Here is a 21745-nt window from a genome sequence, read left to right on the forward strand (position 1 = left end):
TCGGTCAAAAATGGCCCTTTCGGCAAAAAGCCTAAAGAGAATTTTCACCGATACTGGTGCCAAAAAATGGGGTGGGGCCTGCTGGGATTGGCCCCGCCCATCACGGGGTGTCATTCCGTCTTTAGTCTCTCCTCCTCCCCTCCCTCCTCACCCATACTGCAGGCGCCCGTGGGGTCTCGCTGTAAAGTCTCCCTCTCCCCAGTGGTGGCTGCATATGGCTCCTCAGCCGATGTGTAAATCGACTGTGTAGGAGCTTGGGCACGCTGTTTACTATGAAAGTGAAAGCAAGGGAGAGGCGTCTAGCAGTGTGTGCTGTGCTCTCTGCCTCCCCCTACAGTGCAGTACCTAGCATGGAGAATAAGGTACAGAGCTGCAGCTGCCAATTTAAAAAAAGTCTGTCTATATATATGTTTGTATGCCTCTGTGTGTGCATGTGTGTGTTATATGTGTGCATGTTTATATATGTGTGTGTGTTATATGCGTGCATGTTTATATGTGTGTGTGTCCTGTACCATGTCTGCAGTCTCTGACCATCACCTGTACCATGTCCCCAATCTTTGACCATCTCCTGTACCATGTCCCCAGTCTCCGACCATCTCCTGTACCTTGTCCCCAGGCTCTGACCATCTCCTGTACCATGTCCCCAGTCTCTGACCATCTCCTGTACCTTGTCCCCAGTCTCTGGCCATCTCCTGTACCTTGTCCCCAATCTCTGACCATCTCCTGTACCTTGTCCCCAGTCTCTGACCATCTCCTGTACCTTGTTCCCAGTCTCTGACCATCTCCTGTACCTTGTCCCCAGTCTCTGACCATCTCCTGTACCATGTCCCCAGTCTCTGACCATCTCCTGTACCATGTCCCCAGTCTCTGACCATCTCCTGTACCATGTTACCAGTCTCTGACCATCTCCTGTATAAAAATATTTTTTAAAAACAGTCAATTTTGGTATAGGTGCGGTTTCAGTTTCGGTTTTTGGGATCAAGGAAGATTTATTTTCGGTATCGGTTTCGCCACCAAAAAACCCATTTGGTGCATCCCTAATTTTAACTAATGAAATCAGTCATTGACCCCTTTGCAAAACATGATTTAATACTCAGTGGCAAAACCCTTGTTGGCCATCATAGAGGTCAGATGTTTCTTGTAGTTCACCACCAGATTTGCACACATATCAGGAGGGATTTTGTCCCACTCTTCTTTGCAGATCCTCTTTAAGCCATTAGGGTTTTGAGGCTGATGTTTGGTAACTCGAACCTTCAGCTCCCTCCACATATTTTCTATGGGATTAAGGTCTGGAGACTGGCTAGGCCACCTCAGGGCCTTAATGTGCTTCTTCTTGAGCCACTACCTTGTTGTCTTGGTCATGTGTTTTTGGTCATTGTCCTGCTGGAATACCCATCCACAACCCATTTTTAATGCCCTGGCTGAGGGAAGGAGGTTCTCACCCAAGATTTGACGGTACATGGCCCCATCCATCGTCCCTTTGATGCAGTAAAGTTGTCCTATTCCCTTACCAGAAAAACACCCCCAAAGCATAATGTTTTTTACTCCATGTTTGACAGTGGGAAAGTGTTCTTGGGGTCATAGGCAGCTGTCCTCCTCCTCCAAACACAGCGAGTTGATGCCAATGTGCTTAATTTCGGTCTCATCTAACCACAACACTTTCACCCAGTTATCCTCTGAATCATTCAAATGTTCATTAGCAAACTTCAGATGGGCCTGTACATGTGCTTTCTTGAGCAAGGGGACCTTACGGGCACTGCAGGATTTCAGTCCTTCACACTGCAGTGTGTTACCAATTATTGTCTTGGTGACTATGGTCCCAGCTGACTTGAGATCATTGACAAGATTCTCTGGGCTGATTCCTTACCATTCTCATGATCATTGAAACTCCATGAGGCAAGATCTTGCATGGAGCCCCAGACCAAGGGAGATTGACAGTTATTTTATGTTTCTTCCATTTGCAAATAATCGCAGCAATTGTTGTCACCCTCTCACCAATCTGCTTGCTGATGGTCTTATAGCCCATTCCAGCCTTGTCTAGATCTACAATCGTGTCCCTGAGATCCTTGGACAGCTCTTTGGTGGTCTTGGCCATGGTGGAGAGAGTGGACTAGTGACTTTTATACAGGTAACAAGCTGAGATTAGGCACACTGCCCTTAAGTAGAGTGCGCCTAATCTCAGCTCGTTAACCTGTACAGAAGAAACATGGGAGCACAGACGCACTGGGCAGGCCGCAGATCGCGGCGTTATGCTGCGAGTGTTGGCTCCCACGCGAATGCGCCGGAGTGACGTCATTGCGGCTCCGGCGAATCACAGCGCCGGAGCCGCGAGACCTGGAAGTCGCTCCGGGATCCATGGCAGCGGCGAAGAGGAAGACGGAGGACCGATTCGGGGGGTTCGTTCTCAGGTAAGTTATTCATAATGAGCTAGTATGCTATGCATACTAGCTCATTATGCCTTTGCCTTGCAGGGTGTGTTTTTTTTTTCCCTTTACTTCCTCTTTAAGGAGGGAAAGCCTCAAAAGGTAGTTGCAAAAGAAGTTGGATGTTCCCAAAGTGCTGTATCAAGGCAAATTAATAGAAAGTTATGTGGAAGGGAAAAGTATGGAAAAAAAGGTGCACAAGCAGCAGGGATGACCGTAGCCTTGAGAGGATTGTCAGGAAAAGGCCATTCAAAAGTGTCGGGGACTTTCACAAGGAGTGGGCTGAGGCTGGAGTCAGTGCTTTGTGAGCCACCGCACACAGATGGATCCTGGACATGGGCTTCAAATGTATTCCTCTTGTCAAGCCACTCCTGAACAAACAAACAACGTCAGAAGCGTCTTACCTGGGCTAAAGAAAAACAGACCTCGACTGTTGCTCAATGGTCCAAAGTCCTCTTTTCTGATGATAGCAAATTTTGCATCTCATTTGGAAACCAAGGACCCATGGAGCCATGCCATCTGCTGGTGTTGGTCCACTGTGCTTCATTAAGTCCAGGGTCTACCTGGACGTTTTGGAGCACTTCATGCTTCCTTCCACAGATGAGCTCTATGAGGATGCTCACTTCATTTTCCAGAAGGTCTTGGCGTCTGCTCACACTGTCAAAAGCACCAAAACCTGGTCCAATGACCGTGGGATTACTGTTCTTGATTGGCCAGCAAACTCGCCTGACCTGAATCCCATAGAGCATTGTAAAGAGAAAGATGAGAGACATGAGACCGAACAATGCAGAAGAGCTGAGGGCTCCTATTGAAGCATCCTGGTCTTCCATAACACCTTAGCAGTGCCACAGGCTGATAGTGTCCATGCCATGCCGCATTGAGGCTGCAAAAGAAGTACTGAGTACATATGCATGCTTATACTTTTCAGAGGTCTGAACTTGTTCTATGTGCAATCCTTGTTTTATTGATTGCATGTACTATACTAATTTTCTGAGATTGTGGATTTGGGGTTTTCATGAGCTGTAAGCCATAATCATCACAATTATGACAAATCACGACTTGAACTATCTTGCTTTGCATGATATCTCATATATTAGTTTCACCTTTTAAGTTGCATTAGTGAAATAAATGAACTTTTGCACGTTATTCTAAATTTTTGAGTATCACCTGTAGGATAAGTATTAGGAGACCCACTCCCACTATCAGAAAGATGGGATGCATTGTCACGTGATAGACCTTTTTAACTTTGGTAAAAAGATCACTTTGAAACTTATCAAATACAGTTATGGTGCCCTAAAAAGTTATAACTCTTTTAGAAAGTGTTAATAAAATTGTATGTTCACAAATCCTTTAAGACCAGTTCTGAAGTAGCATACAGAGGTATGCCAGTGCTCAGAGTGGGCCACGTTTGTGCTCAGAAGCTTTCATGAATGTGTGAGTGGGGTGCCTAATGGGGAACTGAGTGAATCGTTTCCCATCAGGTCTGCCTTACTTTTGATTGACAGCGCATGGCAGCAGGTGAATTCAAAACGGAAATTGGACTGAATAGTGGCGAAGGATCCACCCACATCTCTGCGTGCTGCCAAGCAGATCTGATGGGGAACTGGTCTCTCTGTTCCCCTTAAAGTGTTTTTTAACCCCCCCCCCTCAAAAAAATTGATCCTGTTTCTTTAAAGTATGTTATACAGCACAGTGCTTGTGCTGTGCCTGTAACACTTGTAATGCCTGAACGATAATGCTAGTTTATGCCCTCCCCTTTGTAAAATGACCACGGTTTATCATGGCTGCTGAGCCCTGACACCGTGGTCAGTTTATGCGCCTCAGTTATCCACAGCCTGCTCTCTACTCCTGTGTACTCCTCCCCCTCCCCTCTCTGCCTGTCAGCTAGTCTGTGTGTGAGCCGCCCCTCCCCTCCCCTTCTATCACAGTTCCGAGCGGTGCACACAATCACTGCCAGCCCCTCTGCTAGGATTACTTATTGTATATGCCAGCCTACAAATTTTCCACTCGCATATTGCGAGTGAAAACTGGCTGTTGGTGAGCGTGGGGCTGCCCAGGAGTGGGGGGGGGAGCACCGCCCGCATGGTCCCCCAACAAGGGGAAGTGAGGAGAGGAAGAGGCGAGCTGTCCGTACGAGCAGAGAGCAAGATCGCCCGCTGTAAGAGCTTTCATTTGAATTTCCTGTGTTCCCGGGGCTCACGTCACATAGACCCACCTCTTGATCCGACGTATTTGATAGAACACCAGTCCAATGTGGGACATGTGATGCCATCAAAGGCGCCAGGCCAATAAATGTGAGGTGAGCCCTGGGAACACAGGAAATTCAAATGAAAGCTCTTACAGCGGACCATCTCACTCTCTGCTGATCTGGACAGCTCGCCTCTTCCTCTGCAAATGTGAGGTTGCATTGTGCACGGGTCACGCTGCATAGGGCACAGGTGGGCACAGGTGAGGGAGTATTGGGCACATGTGAGGCTGTACTGGGCACAGGCAGGCCACGCTGCATTGGGAACAGGCAGGCCACATTGGGCACAGGTGAGGCTGCTTTAAGCACAGGCAGGTCACACTGCACTGGGCACAGGTGAGGCTGCATTGGGCACAGGCCACACTGCATTGGGCACAGGTAGGCTGAGGTGAGGCTATATTGGGCACAGGCAGGTCACACTGCATTGGGAGCATGCAGGCCACATTGGGCACAGGTCAAGCTGCATTGAGCACATGTGAGGCCGTATTGGACACTGGACATGCTGCACTGGGCACAGGCAGGTCACGCTGCATTGGACACAGGCTTCACTGCACTGGGCACAGGTGAGGCAGTATTGGGCACAGGCGAGGCTGTATTGGCCACGGGCAGGCCACAGATGAGGCTGTATTGGGCACATATGAGGCTGTATTGGACACTGGAAATGCTGCACTGGGCACAGGCAGGTCACGCTGCATTGGGCACAGGGAACGCTGCACTGGGCACAGGTGGGCACAGATGAGGCAGTATTGGGCACAGGTCATGCTGCATTTGGCACAGGCAGGTCACACTGCATTGGGCACAGGTCACACTGCATTGGGCACAGGTCATGCTGCATTGGGCACAGGTGAGGCTGTATTGGGCACAGGTGGAGCTGCACTGATAAAGTTGTTGTTAATATTTATTTTTGCAATTTAATTCTGCATAAAACTTTTAATGCCACGTACACACGATCAAACAATCCGGTGGAAAAGTCCGGCAAACTCAAGTCCGCCAAACAATCCCCCCGTGTGTAGCCTCCGGCATACTTTTTTGACCCGACAGTACGGCGGACTTAGAATTTCGGTTTGCACAAAAATTTGCACGCCGTACTCGCATTTCGCCGGACAATCCGGCCGTGTGTATGCAAGTCCGCCGTACTTTTGAAATGAGCGGACTTTTCCCGCCCGGAGAAAAGTCCGCTCATTTCGAGCGCGTCTCCAGGTAGGCGGGGCCCGCGAAGGAGACGTCGCTGGCCCCACCGCCTGGTATGGACTTAAAGGGGAACCCCAACGCCGAAAAAAACGGCGTGGGGGTTCCCCCCAAGTCCACAACAAACCTTTGTCCGAGCACGCTACCCGGCCGGCCAGGAAAGGGGGGCGAGCGAGCGCTAGGCTTGTGCAATTCGTTTCGTAACGAAGCGAAATTCGGACGAATTTTGCATCTTTCGGACATTCGGATGCATCTGAATGTCCGAATAAAAAAATAACAAATTACAACGAATACGAAAGAAATATAACAAATGAATTAGACATGATTCGAAATTATTTCAACCGCATTCGAAATTATTTCAACATGATTCCACATTATTTCAACCACATTCGAAAATAATTTGTGACCCGAATTTAGGGCCATCTATCTCGGGGTCACTTGGTGCTAGAAACTCCAAATTTGGATATGTTGTAGTGCTAGTACTATTGTGTTTGCATACCAAATTTGGGGTTTCTAGCTATAAGTGACCCCGAGATATGTGGCCCCAAAATCGGGTCGCAAAATGTCATTCTCTGCTCTAATAACTAATAACATTTTGCGACTCGACTTTGGGGCCACATATCTCGGGGTCACTTATAGCTAGAAACCCCAAATTTGGCATGCAAACACAATAGTACTAGCACTACAACATATCCAAATATGGAGTTTCTAGCACCAAGTGACCCCGAGATACATGGCCCTAAAGTTGGGTCACAAAATATTTTCGAATGTGGTTGAAATAATGTCGAATCATGTTGAAATCATTTCGAATCCGGTAGAAATATTTTCGAATGTGGCCGATTTTTCAAATTCAGTAGAAAACTAAACGAAATCCGAAAACAAATTTAAGGAAGTTAACTAAACGAAATTAATGAATTAACGAATTAAAACGAAACGAAACGAAACAAATTTTTTCCTTTTGCACATGTCTAGCGAGCGCCCCCCTCCTGAGCCGTACCAGGCCGCGTGCCCTCAACATGGGGGGTGCCTTGGGGAAGGGGGGGCCGCGCGGCCCCCCCACCGTCGGAGTTTAGTGTGATTGTGTGTGGCCAAGTCCGCTCAGCCGAAAAGTCCGTCAGAACTCTATCGGAACTCCGGCAGAACTCCGGCGGAACTCCTTCGGAAGTCTGTCGGACATAAGTCCTCTCATGTGTACGGGGCTTTAAAGATCCTTTAGAATTATTAAAGATCCTTTAGAATTATATTGGGCATGGAAATTCATTGTCCTTGAGCCTGATTCATCTACCTGTGATTCTGTTGGTACCAGACACTGAGGACAGAGTGTCCATATTGGACATTCCCTTACTCCTTGTCAGGCGTATGACCAGGGAATATTGTAGTAAGGGTAATCGGAATCTTAAAGGGGTTTTTGAGGCAGTGCACACAGCCACTGCCAGCCCCCATGCTAGAATTGCAAAATTCGAACGTGATGACGTACGACTGGATTCGAATAAGGAAGTTCATAGCCAGTAGCCAATAGCTGCCCTAGCGTCGGTTTTAGTCCGTCGGAATAGCATACACACGAGCAAATTTTTCGAAGGGACCAGGTCCGGCGGAGTTCCGTCGGAAAAATTTGAAGCATGTTCCATATCCTAAAGTCCGTCAGACTTTGGTGAATCAAAAGTCCGTTGCAGCCCACGCACGATCGAATAGGCTGACGGAATCAGTCCGTCGGACTTTGGATGTTGAAAAGTCCGCTCGTGTGTACGGGGCTTCAGAATTCCACCCTTTGTGCTTGCATAAATGCTCTCCCTCGTCCCTTGATGGTTCTGAGTGGTGGCCACAGTTGGTGAACATGCATAGAAAGTTGTCAGTACTGTTTCAATGCATGATAATTTCTTAGTACAACGATACTGTTTGCAGATAACTTAGAATGCATAATGTGTTTTCAGTACAGTACCTACTGTATATTAGACTAATAACAAAACAGTAAGTTGGCACAACACATAGTAATAGGTTTGCCTTTCAGATAGAGGTTGGGGAAACATCAGAACACTTTATTTGCTTTAAGACTCCAGAAATATTTATGCCTCTGGCTATTTCCTCAAATTTAAACATGCAAACTAATATCAGAAAGACAATGGGGGACAGATTTAGCCATATACAATTCTTTATCTGAACACTGTCATTACAAGAATGCTGTGACACATTTCCAATGACTATGCCAAAAGTTGGAGTTGTTTTTTTGTTTTGTTTTTCTTGTTTTTTATATATTTTTATTGAAAATTTGCAATTTACAAGCCTCAAACACAAACATAAAGAATTAGATTTACAAAGCTTATATCAAACCCACTACCAATGTTTCCTTTTACTGCATTGATATTATGTCTTTGTATCCAATACCATACAGTTGTAATCATATTAACATACAGTGCCTTGAAAAAGTATCATACCCTTGACATTTTCCACATTCTGTCATAAATGTATTTTATTGCGATTTTATGTGATAGACCAACACAAAGTGCCACATAATTTTGAAGTGGATGAAAAATGATAAATAGTTCGTTTCAAAATGTTTTACAAATAAATATGTGAAAAGTGTGGCGTGGCGTGCATTGATATTCAGCCTCCCTGAGTCAATACGTTGTACAACCACCTTTCCCTGCAATTACAGCTGCAAGTCTTTTTGGGGATGTCTCTACCAGCTTTGCACATATAGAGAGTGACATTTGTGCCCATTCTTCTTTGCAAAATAGCTCAAGCTCTGTCAGACTGGGTGGAGAGCATCTGTGAATAGCAATTTTCCAGTCTTGCCACAGATTCTTAATTGGATTTAGGTCTGGACTTTGACTGGGCTATTCTAACACATGAATATGCTTTGATCTAAACCATTCCATTGTAGCTCGGGTTGTATGTTTAGGGCCATTGTCCTGCTGGAAGGCGAACCTCTGCCCCAGTCTCAAGTCTTTTGCAGACTCTACCAGGTTTTCTTCTAAGATTGCCCTGTATTTGGCTCCATCCATCTTCCCATCAACTCTGACTGGCTTCCCTGTCCCTGCTGAAGAAAAGCATTCCCACAACATTATGCTGACACCACCATGTTTCACGGTGGAGATGGTGTGTTCAGGGTGATGTTCAGTGTTAGTTTTCCACCACACATAGCATTTTGCTTTTAGGCCAAGAAGTTCAATTTTGGTCTCATCTGACCAGAGCACCTTTTTCCACGCTTGCTGTGTTACCCCACATAGCTTGTCTCAAACTGCAAACGACACTCTTCCATAAAGGCCAGATTTGTGGAGTGCACAACTAATAGTTGTCCCGTGGACAGATTCTCCCACCTGAGCTGTGGATCTCTGCAGCACCTCCAGAGTTACATGGGCCTCTTGGCTGCTTCTCTGTTTAATGCTCTCTTGCCCAGCCTGTCAGTTTAGGTGGACGGTCATGTCTTGTTAGGTTTTTAGTTGTGCTCATACTATTTCTGTTTTCGGGTGATGGATTGAACATTGCTCCATGAGCAAAGCTTAGGATATTTTTATATAACCTAACCCTGCTTTAAACGTCTCCACAAATTTATCCCTGGCCTGTCTGCTGTGTTTCTTGGCCTTCATGATGCTGCCTGTTCACTAAGGTTCTCTAAAGCCGCGTACACACTTAGCCGTCTGTCCGACGTACTTAGTCTGGCGGACTTCCCGCCAGACTGTCCGTCTGACTTTCCGAACGGGCTACTTGCCCACACACGGCACTTTTTCAGCGGACTAATACGGCGTACTAAGTCCGCCGTACTATCCACCCTACTTTTGAAATGAACGGACTCGCCCACACACACGGAGGAAAGTCCGCTCATTTCGAGCGCGTCTCCAGGTAGGCGGGGCCCGCGAAGGAGACGTCGCTGGCCCCGTCGCATGGTATGAATTTAAAGGGGAAAAATCGGTGTGGGGTCCCCCCAGGTCCACATCAGACCCCACATCAGGACGAGCGAGCACCCCCCCTCCTGAGCCGTACCAGGCCGCGTGCCCTCAACATGGGGGGTGCCTTGGGGAAGGGGGGGCCGCGCGGCCCCCCCACCCCAAAGCACCTTGTCCCCATGTTGATGAGGACAAGGGCCTCTTCCCGACAACCCTGGCGGTTGGTTGTCGGGGTCTGCGGGCGGGAGGCTTATCGGAATCCGGGAGCCCCCTTTAATAAGGGGGCCCCGGATACCGGCCCCCCACCCTATGTGAATGAGTATGGGTTACAATGTACCCCTACCCATTCACCTGTAAAATAAAGTACAAAAAAAAACACAACACACAAGATAAAATAGTTTATTGCACAGCTCCGGGGGTCTTCCATCTTCGGGGGTCTTCTCGCCGGACTCCTCCGCTATCTTCTTGTAGCTCTTTTGCTAGCGGAGGAGTCCGGCTTTCTTCCTCGCCGCCGGCCTCTTCTCCCGACTTCGGGGGTCTTGTCCCCCTCTTCGGTTCTTCTGCCGGGCCACCGCGCCTTCTTCTAGCTCTTTTACAGGCGGTGACCCGGTCTTCTGTCGCCGCCGCCGCCACCGCCTTCCGTTTTTCTGTTCTTCTCTTCTTCTTCTTCAGAAGATGTTGCCTCGCCGAGTCCTCCGCTCACAATGACGGGGAACGGGCACGCGGCGACTTATATAGGGACAAGGTCTTTCGGTGGATGTCACATGGGTTGATGTCACATGGCGACAATCCCAGCATCCTCCGGGACTGTGACATAGTAAGGGGGCGGGGTCACCATGTGACATCAACCCATGTGACATCCACCGAAGACCCCGCCCCTTGTCCCTATATAAGTCGCTGCGTGCCCGGTCCCCGTCATTGTGAGCGGAGGACTCGGCGAGGCAACATCTTCTTCTTCTGAAGAAGAAGAAGAAGAAGAAGAAGAGAAGAACAGAAGAACGGAAAGCGGCGGCAGCGGCGACAGAAGACCGGCCTGTAAAAGAGCTAGAAGAAGGCGCGGTGGCCCGGCAGAAGAACCGAAGAGGGGGACAAGACCCCCAAAGTCGGAAGAAGAGGTCGGCGGCGAGTAAGAAAGCCGGGCTCCTCCGCTAGTAAAAGAGCTACAAGAAGATAGCGGAGGAGTCCGGCGAGAAGACCCCCAAAGACGGAAGACCCCCGGAGCTGTGCAATAAAGTATTTTATTTTGTGTGTTGTGTTTTTTTTTGTACTTTATTTTACAGGTGAATGGGTAGGGGTACATTGTACCCCATACTCATTCACATAGGATGGGGGACGGTATCCGGGGCCCCCTTATTAAAGGGGGCTCCCGGATTCCGATAAGCCCCCCGCCCTCCGGGACTGTGACATCGTAAGGGGGCGGGGTCACCATGTGACATCAACCCATGTGACATCCACCGAAGACCCCGCCCCTTGTCCCTATATAAGTCACTGCGTGCCCGGTCCCCGTCATTGTGAGCGGAGGACTCGGCGAGGCAACATCTTCTTCTGAAGAAGAAGAAGAAGAAGAGAAGAACAGAAGAACGGAAGGCGGCGGCAGCGGCGACAGAAGACCGGCCTGTAAAAGAGCTAGAAGAAGGCGCGGTGGCTCGGCAGAAGAACCGAAGAGGGGACAAGACCCCCGAAGTCGGAAGAAGAGGTCGGCGGCGAGGAAGAAAGCCGGGCTCCTCCGCTAGTAAAAGAGCTACAAGAAGATAGCGGAGGAGTCCGGCGAGAAGACCCCCGAAGACGGAAGACCCCCGGAGCTGTGCAATAAACTATTTTATCTTGTGTGTTGTGTTTTTTTTGTACTTTATTTTACAGGTGAATGGGTAGGGGTACATTGTACCCCATACTCATTCACATAGGGTGGGGGGCCGGTATCCGGGGCCCCCTTATTAAAGGGGGCTCCCGGATTCCGATAAGCCCCCCGCCCGCAGACCCCGACAACCAACGGCCAGGGTTGTCGGGAAGAGGCCCTTGTCCTCATCAACATGGGGACAAGGTGCTTTGGCACCCCCCATGTTGAGGGCACGCGGCCTGGTACGGCTCAGGAGGGGGGGCGCTCGCTCGTCCCCCCCTTTCCTGGCCGGCCGGGTAGCGTGCTCGGACAAGGGTCTGATGTGGACCTGGGGGACCCCCACGCCGATTTTTTTCGGCGTTGGGGTTCCCCTTTAAGTCCATACCAGGCGGCGGGGCCAGCGATGTCTCCTTCGCGGGCCCCGCCTACCTGGAGACCCGTTCGAAATGAGCGGACTTTTCTCCGGGCGGGAAAAGTCCGCTCATTTCAAAAGTACGGCGGACTGGCATACACACGGCCGGATTGTCCGCCGAAATGCGAGTCCGGCGGGAAGATTGGAGTGTAAAACTACATTCTAAGTCCGCCGTACTTTCGGGTCAAAAAAGTATGCCGGAGGCTACACACGGGGGGGGGGGAGTGGGATTGTTTGGCGGACTTCAGTTTGCCGGACTTTTCCACCCGCTTGTTTGATCGTGTGTACGCGGCATAACAAACCTCATATTATTAGGTGATGCCTGAAGGCAATTGGTTCCACTAGATTTTAGTTAGGGGTATCAGAGTAAAGGGGGGTGAATACAAATGCACGCCACACTTTTCACATATTTATTTGTAAAACATTTTGAAAACCATTTATCATTTTCCTCACATTTCACATCTATGTGCCACTTTGTGTTGGTCTATCACATAAAATCCCAATACAATATGTTTATGTGGTTGCAACATGACAAAATGTGAAAAATCCCAAGGGGTATGAATACTTTTTCAAAGTACTGTACATGTAAATGGGTAACTATTTCCAAATTATTCATTTATAGTGGAAGCATGTATAAGTAATTTGCATTTAACTGATAATATAACCAATTAATCTGTATAGAAGATCTACTATGAAATATAGAAAAAGAAAATAAAAGAACAAAGAAAGAAAACAGAAATATAAATATATAAAGATTACAATAAAAGTTGTTATTTTGATATGGGCCCTTTTCCTTGTTACATTCCACTCCTTTTCTTGCTTCCTATATTCATATTTAGACTGCAAAAGGACTAACTACTGGCTTTGTGCTCATCTTTAATTGTGGTCTGAAAAACAGCTGCAGAAAATTAAGGAAAGCCTAGTGTATGTAGAGGGGAGCAGACAAGGTAGTTAGCAGTGGCGGAATTATAGGGGTCGCTGAGATCGCCAAGGCGACCAGGCCCCATGCTGCCCCTTATCTGAAGGAGCGGGCGGCTGAGACCGAGCTCCTCGATCTTCGGCCGAAGTGTAATCGGCACTGTGCGGGGAGCTCGGAGTCATCACACTGCTTGTAACTAAAGTGAAAGCACAGTGTGTGCTCTTTGTCCCCCCCTACAGTGCAGTACCCAGCAGGAAGAGGTAAGATAAAGCACTGCCATTTTTGAAAAGACTTTATGTGTGTGTGTGCATGTGTGTAGATGGCGAGCGGGCGGGGGGGCACACTGGGGGCATTCAAGGGCACACTAGCAGCATTTGATGGCACACTGGCAACGTTTAATGGCACAGTGGCTGTAATTTATGGCACAGTTGTAGCATTTGAGGGCACAGTGGCAGCGTTAAATGGGCACAGTGGCAGCGTTAAATGGGCACAGTGGCAGCGTTAAATGGGCACAGTGGCAGCGTTAAATGGGCACAGTGGCTACAATTGATGGCACAGTGGCAGCGTTTGATGGCACAGTGGCAGCGTTAAATGGGCACAGTGGCTGCAATTGATGGCACAGTGGCAGTGTTTGATGGCACGGTGGCAGCGTTTGATGGCACAGTGGCTGCAATTGATGGCACAGTTGTAGCATTTGAGGGCACAGTGGCAGCGTTAAATGGGCACAGTGGCAGCATTTGGCACAGTGGCTGCAATTGATGGCACAGTGGCAGCGTTAAATGGGCACAGTGGCATTAAATGGGCACAGTGGCTGCAATTGATGGCACAGTGGCAGCGTTTGATGGCACAGTGGCAGCGTTAAATGGGCACAGTGGCTGCAATTGATGGCACAGTGGCAGTGTTTGATGGCACAGTGACAGCTTTTGATGGCACGGTGGCAGCGTTTGATGGCACAGTGGCTGCAATTGATGGCACAGTTGTAGCATTTGAGGGCACAGTGGCAGCGTTAAATGGGCACAGTGGCAGCATTGGGCACAGTGGCAGCATTGGGCACAGTGGCAGCATTTGGCACAGTGGCTGCAATTGATGGCACAGTGGCAGCGTTTGATGGCACAGTGGCAGCGTTTGATGGCACAGTGGCAGCATTTGATGGCACAGTGGCAGCTTTAAATGGGCACAGTGGTAGCGTTAAATGGGCACAGTGGCAGGGTTTGATGGCACGGTGGCAGTGTTTGGGCACAATGGCCGGCGATTGATGGCACAGTGGCTGCATTTGAGGGTACAGTGGCAGTGTTTGACGACACAGTGGCTGCATTTGATGATTTTCTTTATAAAAAAAATTTGTGCCCCCCAAAAATTTTGAGCACCAGCCGCTGCTGTTTAGATGTATGTATGCACATTTTATGTATCTGCGTTTAATCCTGCCCCCCCCCCTTCCCATATTAGAGCTGGGCGATTTTCTAAAAAAGAAAATTTGTCATTTAAAAAACAAAAAACTCGATTCACAATTCGAATCAGATTTTTTTTTTTATGGACACCGCACCAGTACTGAGGTGCTGCGGGCAGGAGATTTTAGGTGAGGCCGTGGCTTCGTCCGTGGGTCCGGCCTCGCGGACTAGGCCGGAGCCGCGGCCTCACCTAAAAACTCCTGCCCGCAGCTCCTCAGGACCGTTGCGGTGTCAGCACCGACCCTGGTGAAAAAATAAATATCTAAAAAAAAATATTTGCTGAAAATTTGAATTGATTTGACCTCTCAACTCGATTCAAGATTCAAATCGATTTTTTTCTCCAGCCCTACCCCATATGTGTACAATCAGAACTGGTTTTTTTTTCTTGCTTGTTCAAAGTACCAGCAAAAAAAATGCTATTCCTCTGAAAAGCAATCTGTGCTCAGATCGCTTTTCAGAGGCATTTGACAGCTGGTAAAGGGGCAATATGTTGCCTCCTGACCACCTGTTTTAACCCCTTAATGTGATTGTAAAGGTTTGCTTTTTTTTTTTAAATAACAAACATGTTATACTTACCTTCACTGTGCAGCTCGTTTTGCAGAAAGTGGCCCCGAACCTTGTATTCTGGGATCCCTCGGTGGCTCTCGTGGCTCCTCCTCTTATCAGACAACCCCCTAGGAGAAGCGCTCTCCCGGGGGGGGGGGGGACTACCTTGCAGGCGCTCCCGACGCCCGCGTCATTGGATTTGATTAACAGCAGTGGGAGCCAATGACTGAGCTGCTATCAATCTATCCAATCAGGAGCCAAGAACCCCGGGCAAAGGAAGAGCGCATCTCCACCTGGTGAAGTTCCAGGGCTCAGGTAAGTAAAAGGGCTTCCGGTGACTGCCAGGTGTTTTTTCACCTTAATGCATAGGATGGATTAAGGTGAAAAAACACAAGGGTTTACAACCCCTTAAATGCATCATCACTATGCTGCAACTGCATGCAATGCACACAGTTGCAGAGGGGTTGCAGTGCAGCCCCATTCACATAGGGATGTACTTAATGGGTGCTCTGACTGAAAAAAGATTGAGAAACACCGACCTAGAGGAACCCATCTCTCCATTTTCCTCCTGCAGCCGCTGAATGCCTGTGGGAGGGAGAGGAGGAGAAGCGGTGGCAAATGGAGAAATTGGTTCCTTTACATGCAGCCATCCACTTGCAACCGCACCCTGTTGTTCCGCCACCAAACTCGGAGTAAAGGGCCCTGTCAGGGGGGCCCTTCATGGTTTTTTGCATCGGGGCCCTGAAGGTTCTAGTTACGCCACTGGTAGTTAGCAACTTGGTTTGGGCTTTAACCACCTAGTTACATGCAGCTGTGACATATACCTCACTAAGTGTGCTTTCACAACTCAGCATTTGGGGCATCGGCAGGGATAGTGCAGCTATTTTTAGCGACGCTGTACCCTCGTTTTAGCTGTGCTATTCATCTGCTAGCGGGGCACTTTTAACCCCCGCTAGTGGCCGAAAAAGGGTTAAAACCGCCTGCAAATTGCTGCTGCAGTGGCGCTTTTCCAGCGGTTCACTAGCGCTACCCATTGATTTCAATGGGCAGGGGCGCTTTAGAGCGGTGTATACACCACTTCTACAGCACTGCAAAGATGCTGCTTGCGGGACTTTTTTATTTACTGTCCTGCAAATGCACTGCTCCAGTGTGAAAGCTTTCAGGCTTTCACACTGGAGAGACAGGAGAGGCTCTTTACAGGCGCTATCCAAGCGCTATTTTTAGCGCTATAGTGCCTATAAAGCATATGAAAACAGCCTAAATGCCAGTGGAAATGTAATAACTTTAAACATTACCTGGCTACTAAGAATAAAACACAGCTGACAGCCAAGTAGCCAAGAAGCATAAAAAGCCATACTCCAGGCGAGAATGGATCAAGGAAGGAAAAGTAGCCTGGTTTTCTGCCCTGCAATAAAACACAATTGATTAATTGAGAATTAAAAAAAAAAAATTATTTATACTGTAAATGTACAGAGGCTCAATGTTGTTTTCAAACAATATGTCATAATGTCCATATTACAAAGTTGTTAAAGGCAATGTATAGTTCTTTTGTAAACATGCAAAATATATATACTGTCCAGATATTTATATATATGTGGTTATGTATATGTGTGTGTGTGTGTATATACATTATATATATATATACACACACACACATATATTTCATTAGTAGTATGGAGTGATAACCCCTCATTTAGAGCAAATTGATTTGGTTTTCAAAACTTATGGAGTTGTGCAGTTGAAAGAAATTTTGAAGAGAGGAGTTAGAGAGGGGGAGAGGGTAAAGAGGCTAAGCTAAACTTTTATCATAATATGTTATCCATGAAGCATACCAAGTTGTATTTGAGTTTAAAACTAACTAGACTGACTGACTATCAAGAGACAACAAGAGAGGTCGTATTGGGTTGTAATGAGGTCAAGTTCTCTTAAATAATTGCAGGCTTGTGAAGTAGTAATTCAAGTCTGTCCACGGTTTTAATAAATTGCAGTTTCTGCTTAATCAGATCCATTGTGGGAAAATGTCTTTTCATTTTTCTAAAACAGAGCATCTGGCAGCATGTATAGTTAAGTACTCATTGGGTGAAGTTCTGAAACAAAAAATAGAGTCCTAAAGTTTATCTGACAAACACAAACGGAAACACCATTTCGTTTTTGTTTTTAATATTCAAAGCAAACTCACCCATCCATCTAGGTGTCCATGCATTATTTTGTTGGGAAATTACTTTGAAAACAGCTGCCTAGTATTTGTAGGCATGGCCATCTTGAGTAAGGGCAGATCACTCATGTAGCATTTACTTTCTGGATTTCATCTGCCTTTAGCTCATACATGCAGGCAGGAGGGTGTCATGGTCAGGGGTCAGGCTTGGAGACCAGTAGCTTTAGCAGTAGAGAAGTTCACATCGACCAGCAGGATAAGCACACAAGTAGGTCACCCTGGCGGATGATGCAGTCTCACCCAAGCACTATTTAGTCTTCACCAGAGCTACTGATAGTGGAGATGGGTTATGCTGCATGCTAGTACCAGGTTGTGGTCCTCAGGATCTCCCGACCAGGAGGTGGAGTGCGGCGGCAGATGTTTCCCCCTTCCTTCCAAGACAACCTCTGGACATTTTAGGGTCAGATTTGGGAGGTAACCACTGGAGGAATTCTCTTACCAATCTGGGGGCATGAACGTTCTCCTCAGGTTCCCAAGAATTTTCCTCTGGTCCATATCCTTCCCATTGAACCAGATACTGCAATTTGTTTCTAAAGATTCTAGAACAGAGAATTCTTTCAACCATAAATTGTTCTTCACCTTTTACCTCAACAGGTTTTCTCTCAGAAAAAGGATTTTCATGAACTGGTTTAAGTAATATGTAAAAAACAGGGTGAATCTTCATACTGTGACGATGTTTTAAATGAAAAGTGACCAGATGTATTTGAGCAGAAATGTGAAAAGGTCACCCAAACCTTTGAGCCAACTTAACAGATAGAACATAAACCTTCAAAATTTTGGTAAATAACCAATATTTAACAACAGCATGGAATTCAGGAAGTAATCCATGATGTCTGTCAGCAGCCTCCTTGTAATACTCGTGACCCTTCTTTAAAGAGGAAGTAAACCCCTTCAAACCACTTTGACCTACAGGTAAGCCTAGATTAAGGCTTACCTGTAGGTCCAAGCAATATCTCCTAAACCTATATGGTTTAGGAGATATTTGCCCAAAAAGGGGCACCGCTGTCTACGGCGCATGCGCCATAGGCAGCGGCGCGCAGGCGCACTAAATGCGGCAAGTCCAAGAATGGATTTGCCTAATTTGTCGACTCCCGTGCGCATGCGCGGGAGTGACGTCATCGCGGCTTCGCCGAATGGCAGCGTCGGAGCTGCGAGACTCGACTCCCGTGCGCATGCGCGGGAGTGACGTCATCGCGGCTTCGCCGCTGTCATTGGTCGGAGCTGCGAGACGCCACCAGCAAGATGGACGCGGCGGACTACAGGGATCAGCGGCGACTTCGCTGGCTCCTGTGTCAGGTAAGTGACACATAATGAGCTACTATGCGATGCATAGTAGTCCATTATGCTTTACCTTTGCAGGGAAAAAAATAGGAAGTAAACCCATCAGGGTTTACTTCCTCTTTAAAGTCTCAATCAATTTCTCCTGAATCTATTCTAATGTAGTTAAAGCAGATCTTCACTGTATCTGAGCACCACAAACCAAAAACACAATTTCTTAATTTTCAAAGCAAACTCCCCCATCCATCCAGGTCTTTTTGCTTTATTTTGTTGAGAAATCGCTTTGAAAAACAACCCCCTAGATTTTCTGGCCGTGGCCATCTTAAGGGCAAATGATTCATGTAGCATTTACTTTCTAGAATCCATCTGCCTTTAGCTCAAGCATGCATACAGGAGAGTGTGCTTAGCTGAGAAAATCCTCCTCCTCTCCTCCCCTCCTGAAGACTCCTGGGTAGTGATGGACGAACTTCCGACGGGACGTTTCGCGAACGCGAAACGCGAACGGACACAAACGTTCGCGAAAACGACCGTTCGCCGCGGGCTCCATTGACTTCAATGGGAGGCGAATTTCGCAAACCTTTAGGTCGAATTTGCGGCCACGGGGTAATTATTAGGGGGTAGCACGTAGTCCCACCACCTGGACAATAGCATAATACATGTATGAGGTGAATTTGGGATCGATAACTACAAGCATTTTTTTTTTATTTGGGAAATTGTTCTGACAATTCAGGACTATGGAGCTAATGAAGGCAATGGAGGAGAGGGAAGGTCAGGGACCAGGGTAGGCAAACAAGAGGGTGCAGGAGATACAGAGCACTGACAGCAGCACCGTAATACAGAGCACTGACATCAGCACCGTGACATACAGCGCTGACAGCAGCTCCGTGACATACAGCGCTGACAGCAGCTCCGTGACATACAGCGCTGACAGCAGCTCCGTGACATACAGCGCTGACAGCAGCTCCGTGACATACAGCGCTGACAGCAGCTCCGTGACATACAGCGCTGACAGCAGCACCGTGACATACAGCGCTGACAGCAGCTCCGTGACATACAGCGCTGACAGCAGCTCCGTGACATACAGCGCTGACAGCAGCTCCGTGACATACAGCACTGACAGCAGCTCCGTGACATACAGCGCTGACAGCAGCTCCGTGACATACAGCGCTGACAGCAGCACCGTGACATACAGCGCTGACAGCAGCTCCGTGACATACAGCGCTGACAGCAGCTCCGTGACATACAGCGCTGACAGCAGCTCCGTGACATACAGCGCTGACAGCAGCTCCGTGACATACAGCGCTGACAGCAGCTCCGTGACATACAGCGCTGACAGCAGCTCCGTGACATACAGCGCTGACAGCAGCTCCGTGACATACAGCGCTGACAGCAGCTCCGTGACATACAGCGCTGACAGCAGCTCCGTGACATACAGCGCTGACAGCAGCTCCGTGACATACAGCGCTGACAGCAGCACCGTAAGCAGCCCCAGGAGGAAGTCAGCACAGCACAGGGATGGTGTGATCCCCTCATAATAAGAACCCCCAGGAGGAAGTCAGCACAGCACAGGGATGGTGGGAGCCCCTCATAATAAGAACACCCAGGAGGAAGTCAGCACAGCACAGGGATGGTGGGAACCCCTCATAATAAGCAGCCCCAGTAGAAATATGACACCGCTCAACCTCTTCAAAGAGGAGGGTAGGGGCATATAGTACGGTGTGCTTTTTTGGGTCAGGGAAGTGAGCCAAATGAATTAAGAAGGTCTGTGTGCTTGATTCCAAAAATTGTTTATAGACATATACATGGTCTACTGATCACATGTGTTGAATTCCTCCGAGATCCATGCCTCATTCATTTTTAGAAATGTGAGGTAGTTAACACTGTGGTGAGCTAGGCGAGTACGCTTATCGGTCACAATCCCCCCTGCTGCGCTGAACGTCCTTTCGGACAGGACACTGGATGAGGGGCAAGCCAACAGTTCGATTGCAAATTGGGCAAGCTCTGGCCAGAGGTCAAGCCTGCCCACCCAGTAGTCTAGGGGTTCATCACTCCTCAGAGCGTCCACATCGGCCGTTAACCCAATGTAGTCGGACACCTGACGGTCTAGGCGTTCCCTGATGCTGGATCCGGATGACACCTGTCGATGGGTCGGCTGAAAGAATGACCTCATATCCGAAGTCACCAACACATCTTCAAACCGGCCTCTTCTTGCAGGCGCTGTTGGATTGGTACCCGCAAATCCTTCTCTGGGAGTGGGAATTGCTCCTCTGCCAGCGCACGCAAAAGCAGAATGCAGCATTTCTCGAAGCAAGGCCTGGAAGTGCTGCATTCTGACAGCCCTCTGCGACGGCGGTAACATTTCCGCCATTTTGTGTTTGTACCGGGGGTCTAAGTACGTTGCCACCCAGTACTGGTCCTTGACCCTCATGCTTTTTATACGGGGGTCCCTATTAAAACACTGGAGCATGAAGGCCCCCATTTGCACTAAAGTGGAAGCGGTGTGGTGGCCTGGCTCCTGCTCATCATCCAGGATAATGTCGTCCTCTTCATTCTCCTCTCCCCATCCTCGCACAACAGGGATCCCAGAAAGGTTTAAAGCATGCTCTTCTTGCTCCTGCTCATCCGCCCCGGCACCATCCTCCTCTGACTCCTCATCAGACTCCTGTTGTTGACTTGTCTCAGATAGAGTAGCCCCCCCTGGGAATTCATCCAGCATTGCGACTTCCTCATCTTCCCGCTCCTGCTCCTCCACAGCCTGATCAATGACACGACGCAATGCACGCTCCAGAAAGAAGGCATAAGGTACCATGTCACTGATGGCGCCATGGCTGCGACTGACCAGTTTGGTGATCTCCTCAAATGGCCGCAGAAGTCTGCATGTGTCGCGCATGAGCAGCCACTGGCGCGGTGAAAAAAAACCCAGCTCCCCAGAACCGTTTCTTTCGCAGAGTTCATACAGGTAGACGTTAACTGCACGTTTCTGCTGGAGCAGCCTATCAAGCATATAGAAGGTTGAGTTCCATCGCGTCGGGCAATCGCAAATAAGACGTCTGACCGGCAGATGGTGTCGCCGCTGAATGTCAGCAAGGCGAGCCATGGCCGTGTAAGATCTTCTGAAATGGGCCGAGATTTTCCTTGCCTGCCGCAAGATGTCCTGGACCCCAGGGTATTTGACAAGGAATCGCTGCACGACCAAGTTTAAGACGTGTGCCATGCACGGCACGTGCGTGATTTTGCCCTGTTTCAATGCGCTAAGCAGATTGGCACCGTTGTCACACACCACTTTACCAACTGTCAAATTGAGCGGTGTTAGCCACTCATCTGCCTGTGAACGCAAAGCTGAAAGGAGT

At 48.4% G+C, this 21745-nt stretch overlaps 1 protein-coding gene across 1 annotated transcript in view; it reads right to left on the reverse strand.

Annotated features, from left to right (window-relative positions):
* GRIK4 (glutamate ionotropic receptor kainate type subunit 4) overlaps positions 1-21745 on the reverse strand; it is a 799826-nt gene that overhangs the window by 54084 nt on the left and 723997 nt on the right. The window contains exon 14 of the mRNA XM_077457367.1: positions 16198-16307. Coding sequence (XP_077313493.1) covers positions 16198-16307 — 110 coding nt within the window. The remainder of the gene's footprint in view (positions 1-16197; positions 16308-21745) is intronic.

The sequence above is a fragment of the Lithobates pipiens genome, unplaced genomic scaffold, assembly GCF_037356315.1.
Source record: "Lithobates pipiens isolate NorthernLeopardFrog02 unplaced genomic scaffold, aLitPip1_a1.2 Scaffold_27, whole genome shotgun sequence".
NCBI lineage: Eukaryota > Metazoa > Chordata > Amphibia > Anura > Ranidae > Lithobates > Lithobates pipiens.